Here is a 10,931-nt window from a genome sequence, read left to right on the forward strand (position 1 = left end):
TTGCACTTCTGTTGACCATCTGTTTAGTTAACCAAATTGTGTTGATTAAACACGTCAACTAAACCATTCAACAAAGTTAACAGGCCCTATCTATGTATAAGCACACACACACACACACACACACACACACACACACACACACACACACACACACACAAAAACAAACACACACGCATACGCACATTGTATGATATATAGAAATATCACAATAAAAATACTCTGAGCAGCATTATGTAATAAGTTCTGCAGCATGAATCTATATTTATGTCATCTCAGGGACAATCATATTTCACAGGTCATCAGTATCCAATTAAAATGAAGGTGTTTCAATATATGGATTGTCATTCTATACAATGAAGAGGCAAGTTCAATATGGCACAAAAATATGGGTCTGGTCATATATACAATTCCATTTCCAACTTATTAAAATAAAGAAAAAAATGTGCACGCACACTACATATTCTTATCCTTTTAGACATCTTATGAACTGAAAGTATATATTTTTTTCTTTTAATAATTAAGGTTTACAAGTGATGGAAGTCTGCTTTTAGCATGCCAGTGTCAATGAGGCTGTATGATAGTTGGCACACTGCAGAATGTCATAATGTAAAGTTACCGAGTGCATGTAGCTATTAATTGTTTCAAGAAATACCTTTCCTAGTGATTGTCTTGTAAACTGAGAAAATATTATGATTTCTTGCTTTCTTACAATGCATGGAAAATACATGTAGCATTCCTTGCAGGACAGTAATGTGAATTTAAAGTTCCACCATTAACACTTTAAAGTGTTTTTAAGTATTATGTGTATTGTTTTAATACTTAATAAAGGGCTCATTAAATAATTTTTGTCTCCTTGCAGGTGACCATCATTTGAATTCAGTTACCACAGACTAATTCTGACTCATATTTAGAACAGGTGAGGAATGTACCCAGGGCAGCAACATACTGCTGCTGAGGAGTGTCTTCTACAGGTGTGCCATTTTCCTCACACATTCCAATGACATTCCATAAAGTGGAATATGTGTGTGTGTGTGTGTGTGTGTGTGTGTGTGTGTGTGTGTGTGTGTGTGTGTGTGTGTGTGTGTGTGTATAGTTGTGGCTGTCCACATGTTCACTCTAGGGGTCAGAAGTGATTTGTGACAGACTGAGCAAGCTTGTGCCACTGAGTAAGACCCTGTGAGTGGGTCATGCAGTAGGTACTAACATTGCTCCACCTCTCATTCCTGCAAGGGGTGACCATCATCAGAATGCTCCCCCAACCCCAGCTAATACAAATGATTATTACTCCATTCTCTCCTTCCTCTCCTGAAGTGAGTAAGCCCATGACCGCTAAACATGCTACCAAGTGCACAGACTGCTAAATTGACCCAGGGTTACTTGGACCATAGTCAGGTGAGTATCCCTCTATTTCATGGTACAGCCTGTTATTCATTAAAATACTAATTGTGGAGTATCTTGTTACTGGATTTTGCTGCTGCCCTTGAACAAGACCTTTTCATTACTATGCCTGACAGGGAAATTGGATGTTCCATTGTTGAGTATCGGCTTCAAAGTTAATGCCAAGTATTAACCTGGAAAGTATAACAGTGTCATCCAAAATGATACAAACCTGCAATTAAATCATTTATCTGTGGAAAATCGTTCATTTTGATGGTTCTCTACTCAACATATGGGGATCTACCACATATTAAAATAAATAGCTATCCTCACTGCCAGTACTAGCTACATTTATAAATGATGGTTGTAATATACAGTCTACTTGCCTTCCTCTTCTCAACACATTGTTTACTGCCATGCATGAAGCTGGATAGAACAGGCTGAGGAAGCTGCAGAGTACATTGGGAAATGACGTATTGAACAGCAGAATGAAGTTGGATGGCACAGGCTAAGGAAGGTGCAGAGCACATTGGGAAATGACATACTGAACAGCAGAATGAAGCTGGATGGCACAGGCTGAGGAAGCTGCAGAGCACATTGGGAAATGACATACTGAACAGCAGATTACTTGAGATGATGCTTTTAAAGTCATTAACATCTGTGTACTAACTCATAAAAATGTGTTGTAAAAGGTTAAAATGTTTCATGCTATGAGAATGATAAGTTCTGTAAAAGGGGCAGTTTAAAGGACCATTATAAAATATTTTTAGCATGTCATACATTCTAGGCTTTTATGTGATACAGTTAGGTAATTTCTTGTTGGTGACACCAGAAATGGTGGAAATATAGATGGTAAACGATAAAGTGGTGCATGCAAATGTAAGTACTAAGTTACTGCATGTGCTGTGTGTGTGGGTGTGTGTGTGTGTGTGTGTGTGTGTGTGTGTGTGTGTGTGTGTGTGTGTGTGCGCATTTGTTTGTGTGTGTATTTATCAGTATCATAGCTAGAGTGGGGCAAAAGTGGCAACTACCCCAGGCACAAAGTGTTAGAGGGCACAATCTGATTGGCTGTCCATCATTCTGATCTCTCTTAGTGCAATACTGGCTTTTAGTCATTATTGCATACTCCATGTGTGGTCTAAGCACAGAAACTGTTTGCTACAGTTTTAATGTATATTTTTAACTAAAATCTGAACACTGTAGTCCTCTGTGCATGATATAAACTGTATGAACAAGCAGTTTGCTACAGTTTAAAAGAGAAACTTTTTTTTTACAAATTTTTTTTTCTCTAATATAAGGAAGAATGTCTAGGGACAAGGCACAGAAACAGAACCTGAATGGCTGGAGCAGGAATAAAGGGGCCGTAAATCTTCTATCTGACCAACTGGTAGATAGATGTGCCAGTAAAAGGAATACAATTTTTGCTTTTCACTTGAACAGCTTGGGGGAGGGCACAGATTGGGTATTGCTGTCTGCATGACTTTAGGAAGCATCCTGCAAGTCTTGCAGAAGTTGGGTGGGGCACTGGTTTGTGGGACAGGCACAAGGTGCTGGTTGAGCCAGCTACGCTTCTGGTATAGATATATACATATATATATATATATATATATATATATATATATATATATATATATATGTAGAGAGCGGTTTGTGTGTGTGTGTGTGTGTGTGTGTGTGTGTGTGTGTGTATATACAGTATACACACACACACACATATATATATATATATGTGTGTGTGTGTGTGTGTGTGTGTGTGTGTGTGTGTGTGTGTGTGTGTATAGAGAGAATATTTTTATTAGTCAAAACTTGTAAGCGTTAACATCTGTTTTGTTGACACAGTTTGGTTGACAAATTAGATGATCAGCAGGTGTATGAGATCAACGATCTCCAGGGTTGGGGAATATGCCCCTTCCCCAGGGATTGTAAAATCTTGTAGTCAGCATATATAATTATCAAGTGGTATTAGGGAACAGGGGGCCTTGAACCCTGTTAAAAACAGCTGTTTTATTTAGCATGGTTCGAGATTGTGCCATTAATCATGCAAGTTACAGTGTTCATCTTTTTTTCCACCTTTAATGTTATTGTGTTGATTTACTGAAGTTTAAACTAACTTCATTACATTTATTTACATTTATATACATGCATATATCAGATTTTCTATTGAGGATGATACTTAAGATATCATACACTGATATTTGATTTCAATATCCCAATAGCATGTTTCACAAATATCACAATGTTGTTAGTCTAACACTATATACATCATTTCCATATTGTCACATTATAGGTCAATGACTATGTAATGTCACTTCTCTTGTGCTCTCAACAATATGCATTATATAAAACATATTCATTATACAATTTGTCCTAGTATGCATTCAGAAGTCAAAAATGTTGCCTGCCTCTCACAGTTACCCATCTACTCATTAATTCTTCAATTACCTGCGTTTTCCACTTTAGGGTCACAGGGGGAGACTGATCCCATCCTGCTACTTAGTTGACAGAAGACATGGTATTTAATCCTGGATAAGCTGACAGTCCAGCTCATGGAGCATGCACAGATAACACCACATAGACACCTATGGACAATGTAAAAGATTGTTGCTTCACCTATGACCTGTCTTTATGATGCAGAGCATATGGTAAAAGGTTTGCAGATACAGGGAAGATATACAGACTCTGACCAAAAGGCATTCCAGCTCATTACCAAATTGGAAAAACAATCACAATGAAGCAACAATGCTTGGCACAGCATTATTATGCCATCAAATTTACATAAAAATGTAACAATCTACACAAAATAGGTACACTGCGTAATAAATAGTGTTATAGCAGTCACAAATTTTTGACACAGTTCTAACTGATTTAGGCAGCCAGTAACATTTAGTTAAATCAAAAGATGTCCCATACACTGAGATGCCCCTAACGTCTTTACTCTTCCCTCTTAATTATTGTCAGCTCTGAGGTCATTGCAGTCATTGCATTTTGTGAAAGGTATATTGCTGCTTTGGAATAACAATGCTTTCTTATTCAGCTGCATGAAACTGGATTTTGTAGGCTTGTTTTTTTTTTTTTTTTTTTGAAAAAACAAAAAAAACAAATCACTGAATGATTTCCAATATTAAATTTAAGACACAACAAATGTACACTGCAAAATCAAGTCATATTTATTTATACTTTGTTAACTGAATAAGACCTATTATGACAATTCACTATTTTCAGGGGCAATCCAAATCTACTAGTCAGACTAGGCAACTTACTCAGAATATGCATACAGAAGCTGAGAGAACCAAACCCAGGACTGGACAGCAGCTTATACCCTTAACCTTTACTATCAAGCTAAATAGATATAGTAACACCATCCATGTGTGGTCTGCTCATAGACTTGTTGGAAACAATCAGGCTCCATATTCTACAACCAGTCATGGCATTCTGCAATGTAGTTGAATGAAAACTGCATCCAGGGAAACCTTCTTGAAAAGATGTCATCATAAACCTACCAGAGTTAATATCTTCTTTAACTCATGAATCACTCTTTACACAGTGAGTACTACAGATGAGCATGAAACACACATGGCTTTATTTATTCTGCTGAACACCTTGTGAGCCATATTCACACCACACCTTCTTGCTTTTGAGAATGCAGTCAGGCAGTTCAAATTCTTTTAGATGAGATATACTTAAGGAGTGTGGATCATGGTTTAATTTTTTTTCTTCCATGCATTATACTGTGATTTCTTACTGTAATGTTTTATCTAATGCTTGGATTCACTATAAACTCAATCTGTGCCTTTGGGCTGGGAAGTTCTCTTTTTACTGAACTTTGTTATTGAAAATATAACAAACACTCTCTTAGTGGGACTTCTGTAACAAAACTGTATACAGTTCACAATGAAAATAAAGGCAACCTTGCATTACACTACATGGCTTTATCCAGGATATTGAGAACTGTACACCATTTTCCAGGATGCAGCCCCACCACCACCCAATTATAGTCACCTTATTGGACAGTGCATGTTTTCATTCAGAACACCTTTTCAGTAGAGAAAAAGAACCTTGAAACTGGGAGGTTTAATCCAAAATCCATCCAGGCTTCTGGAGAAAAAGCCATTTAGCAACATTTAAAACGTTATTACCATTGTAAGTATGCTGGAGCTTTTAAGACATAATTCTTGTATTTCTCATTGCACAAAATTATTATTATCATTTTTTTAGTTTCTGCTAAGGTATATATGACATAATGTCTATCAAATTTGGTTAAATGCCAATTTCTCTGAATGGCAACTAAGTGCATTGAAATAATTTACAGCACATTTAGCTAAGTGACCATTGGACTGAAAGTTTGTTGCTTTAAAAGTGGCATTGTTACATCTAGTTTTGTAGTTCGGAAGTATATGAAAAAGCTTTTTCTTGTGATTTGTGTTGCTTATACATAATCATTGCTGATGTAGTTTTCATTTGGGTGCTGACAGTGATTTCCTTTATATGGCATTTTCACTTTTGCTCCCATTTTAAATAACTGTGGAATTAGTATATTTAGTTAACTGTGGTGTGGGGTCAAAGCCCCCAAAAAGGGGGATGCGATTAAGGTAGCTTGTCCTCCTGTAAAAGATATTTTTGAAACATTTTCCCTTGAGTGACTTTTACTACATGATGTTTTTATTTATTTGGAATTTGATTAAAAGATATTTCAGTTGAATAGACTTTCAACCATTTGAATTCAGTCCTTTGGGATTCAAACAAATAGGTATTCATCAAAGTGTCATATAATCACCTGGCTAAACTCTTGTTGCACTGGAATTTCTGCTTTTAACAACATATTTCACAGATTTCACTCCAGACATTACTTTATGCCATTTAATTATCTCTAGAAATCTATTAAGAGGTTAAGTTATTATGATTTACTTACATACATTGAAACCAGTGAGCAAGTATGCAAGTTTATTTGAATTTTATTTTTAACTGAGATGTAAATTCATATGGCTTCTGATGCCCTAGGAGATGAGGAGTAAATCTGTATCATTCTCTTTGATATAACAGTGACACTTTTATGCTTTAACAAAAGACTTGCATTAGACCAAAACAAAATTAATTTGCAGGAGTACAGAATAGCTGATTCTAGTCCCATGCTTGTTAGCTCATTGCTATCTGGCCACCTTCACTATCATGTGATATGTTTACTCAGTTTCTGCTTCACTCTTACATGCAACTCTGTTGCTTTACTTCAGCTGCAGATTGCTTCGTCTGAGCATGTGAAGAACATTTCTACTTCCACTCACAACCTTTCTGCTACATAAGTTTTTCTTAAAAATCATAGACTCTTTATTAAATGATCTCTCACTCACTTCATTTCAGCGTAACCTTCAAAAATATAAAAGTCAAACTTTAAAGAATAGTTTTATTTGATATAAAATACAAAAATAATATCTATGTAAAAACAATAAATTATGCAATCTTTATGAAGTTGTCATTCATTTCAGAACACTCAAAGCCAGTTCTTGATATCATTCATGGTGTGTGTATTGCTCCTTATATTTTTGCAGACAGCATTTCAACTAGCATATCATTAATGTTTATTGTGCCAATGATGGGCCTAAAGAAAAGTTCGGCTATCACATTGGCATTAATGGATCTAAGCATCGAAAGCACAATAATAAGCTTTGTGAATCTCGTCTGGTCTCCACAGTAGATCATTTTGATATACTCATTGAGTGCCTGTTGTGCTTCGCGCTGGAGCCCCTGGATATACTGTGAACAGTGCAATCCTGGCAGATCTGAAAATTGAAAGTACACAAAACAAGAATGTACTTTGTTAAAAGTCATGACTTCCAAACTGAACATAAATGCAGAAAGGAGTTTACTATACTATACAATGCATTTTTGATCTATTTAGCATTCTATATTTTGTGAAGTACTCTAATAAATTCTCTTAAATGTGTACTTTGTTTTTGTTGTAGAACTGGTACAAGTAGAATTGTTGCAAATTCAACCAGGTTTTGTTTCATTCCATGTATCTTGTTTCCTTTAATACAACATAACTGTGCTTTTGTCTTGTCACTGTTATAGTCAACATACCTTTCTTCTTCCATTTGACAAACCTGGTGAGACCAACAAACTGAGCTTCATGTGCATGAATTTGAGAGATGACTTTGAATCTAGTAACATGCATTGAGACAATGTGCACTACATACATCACACAAGCAAGTTCAAATAGTCTCTGATAAAGGAGCATGACTCTACAACTATATATGGAATTTAGCGTACATTGACATATACTAATTATATTTGAAAATTATAGTATACACTGAAGCTAGAACTATGTATGATGTCAGTGTGCAGAGCACATGTGATATAGACTGGAAATAAGGAAGTACACCTTGAATTAAGAACTGTATATAATAAGTCAGTGTATACAACACATATCCATTAATTTGTCATAAAGTAAACAAGCTTTCCCATTTTATGGAATATATAGCCCTCCTGTTATGATCCAACTATTAACTGGCTGAAGGTGAACATGTGCACATTAACAGCAAGGCCACGTTATTCACCTAGGCTTTGCAATCTGTCTCTTACGCTCATTTCATCAGCATTTCCTTTAGTTACCTAAGATAATTCAAACAATAAAATGTAATTCCTCCTTAACACTTTATGCAGAGCATCATATTATATGCTTTTATACAGTATGTCATCAATCACAACTTGCAACTGCTTAAAAGCAATTTGTCTACTTTGTATGTAGTGGTAAAGGTATCTGAGCTATACGGTCCTTGTTAGCAAATAATAAGGCAAGATTTGCAAAGCAACATAAATTAAAAAAAAATGTGCACATGAAAGTAACCAGGGTTAGACTCCAGTCAGTCCCTACACAGTTACTGTTTGATAGGGGGTTAAGTCATCTAACCTCCATATGCTCACAGTTCTCAGGGAGCTTTTATTTTGTGTCGAATCTCCTCACTGAAAGCATTGATTTTCTATGGTGCTGTATTTGTGCTTTCTTGTTGATCTATTTTTGCTGTGCAACAGCTACTAGATTACATGTTTTTTTTTTCTTTTTTTATCTCCATTCAGAGAATGGATGTCTGCTCTCACTGATTCTGTTTACCAGTTACCAAAATAAGCCAGGCATGTGCAGTAGCACATACACTCAAACGCACTCAAAAGAATAGTGGCAATGCAGTCAAGAGTATAATACCTTAAAAAGGAACTCTTAAAAACAGATTGACTGACCCATTCTACCATATCTAATATAAAATACACGTCAGAGTGCTCTGCTCTTCATGATTATCATCTAAAGAAAAGCATTTCAGTTAAATACCCATTACATTAAAAAACACACATATTATCCAGGAAGAGTAGCCTCCTAGCATTCCTAATAAAAATAGTACAACTTTTATATAACTACTATACCAGTGAATGGAACAACTACATGCACGACTGCACAATTACTTTTGCTGCAAAATCATGCAATTTATAAAAAATAACCATCTATTTATATAATCAGAGCTTTAGGAAACTGATTTTATTTCTTTGTTTTACGTTTACCTTATTTTTCTGAACTGATTTTACTAGCAGTTAGAATACTGAAACCAGAACAAAAAAGCAATTTTTTTAAAATCTCATTCTACACATGCATGTGTTGCAAAATTCCATTTGTTTATAATGCTGTGTTTGATATATATGCGTGTGTGTGTGTGTGTGTGTGTGTGTGTGTGTGTGTGTGTGTGTGTGTGTGTGTGTGTGTGTGTGTGTGTAGATATATATATATATATATATATATATATATATATATATATATATGTGTGCATGTATGTGTGTGTGTATGACTTACATATATATATATATATATATATATATATAGACTTACCTGGCTTGAAAAGAATTGTTCCTTTTAGATAAGCATACTCCTTGGTACTAATGTCCATATTCCAGCACTTTGTCAAAAATGATTTAATGCTCTGAATTTCAACAGATGAAGGAGGCTGGTGGTTTCCAAGATGCTGTTCTTCCAGTTTTTCTTGACTATTGGTTAATATCATCTGCAACATGCTAGGTTCTGAGGTCTCTATGACTTCAAAATCTACCCTGTCCTGTGCCAAACCCAGTACCAGCAGAGGAGCCCAGCAGCTTCGAACAAGTAACAACTGATCTTCTACAGGGAGCTCTTGAAAACAAGGTACATTCTTAATGAATTTCAGAGTCTTTACCAACACCCCAAAGGCTGTTTTGCAAGTCACCTGTGGGCATTTCAAGACCACTTTCTTTTTTGAACCACAAGAACATCCTTGATGTATAATGCCTTCATGAACATGAAGTTCCTTTTGATTGTCATTCTTTAAAATGCTGTACAGTATGCTGCTTTGTCTTTTGTCATGAATGCAGTGGCACCTGTCAAAGCAAGCCATCATAGCTGTTGTACTTTAAAATGTCTCTTTCCTCATATAAGCCTGGATACTACTGCTGCTACCTCTCTGATGTGTTATATATAAGTATGTTGTGACTGAAGGATGGGAAGTGTAAACTCCTCCTTGTGTAATATCAGATGATGTCAATAGAGGGCAGCAGAGAGCCACAGACTAGCAAGAGAAAGGGGCACAAATCTTACCTACAGGGAAACCTTTTTTTTACTTTTCTGTTTGCATTCCTTAAAGAGGAGATGAAGTAAGACAAGGATAACTAACAGTGTGCACTGTTGTTGTATTATTTACACTACAAAATAATGAAGAAAACTTTCCAAGTAAGGCACGACCTATGTAGTTATATTTCTGGACAGTGTGTTAATTAAAAACAAATAAATATTTGATGATAGTTTTGGTGAGCAATTTTGATACTATCATTAGCTAAAGTCCAGGTTTTTAAGAAGCTTTACATTTCATAACCTGTCTACAGTAATATCTTTTTTTCCTTATGTCAAAATAAATTGGTAATAATGTTATAAACATTTTACTATGCCATATAATATTTGATGTGTTTTCGTCATCACTTACTGAGTAGCATTTCTTTTTTTTTTTTTTTTTTTAAACACAGTTTTATTGATTTACAGATACAAAAGGAAAAAATAAACATTATTGCAATGTTTAGTGGATTAATCTTACACAGATAAGTACAAGTAAATCAAAATATAACCTATATATACATATATACATATGTGCCCGAGAAAACAAAAAGACACCATTAACATATTGGTAAAGTAATGTTGGACAAACATATGTCATGCTACAATGCTCCTTAAACCATCCATATAATCCTGCAGGAAGGGAGGGGGTTACATCTCAAACCATTACAATTCCAAGATCAATATAGCAGGATAGATGTTAAAGAATAAGTGAGTATGTATAGAGGTCAAGGGTAGAAAAGGTAAGACAAATACTGAGTAGCATTTCTGACAAGTGCTCACTTAACTTTGGAGTGTGTTTATTTCTTTACAGTGCTCTAAGACATAAAAAGTTATTTTAGCTTTATGTTGTTCATTTCACATATCTTGTTGGTTTGGTAATTCATATTTTCATGCAAAATAACATCCAATATTAGTTAAAAATCACAACTGTTCAGCC

At 35.3% G+C, this 10,931-nt stretch overlaps 1 protein-coding gene across 1 annotated transcript; it reads right to left on the minus strand.

Annotated features, from left to right (window-relative positions):
- Positions 1–6,788: 6,788 nt before the first annotated feature.
- On the minus strand, positions 6,789–9,835 carry NR0B1 (nuclear receptor subfamily 0 group B member 1). Its single transcript, XM_044071764.1, has 2 exons — positions 9,245–9,835; positions 6,789–7,151 (listed from the first exon to the last, which is right to left on the minus strand). Exons 1-2 carry the CDS (start codon positions 9,783–9,785, stop codon positions 6,907–6,909), a joined length of 786 nt encoding a protein of 261 aa, XP_043927699.1. The 5' UTR covers positions 9,786–9,835; the 3' UTR covers positions 6,789–6,906.
- Positions 9,836–10,931: the final 1,096 nt, after the last annotated feature.

This window comes from Protopterus annectens, chromosome 5.part0 (genome assembly GCF_019279795.1).
Source record: "Protopterus annectens isolate FY-2018-M chromosome 5.part0, PAN1.0, whole genome shotgun sequence".
In the NCBI taxonomy this organism is placed as follows: Eukaryota; Metazoa; Chordata; order Ceratodontiformes; family Protopteridae; genus Protopterus; species Protopterus annectens.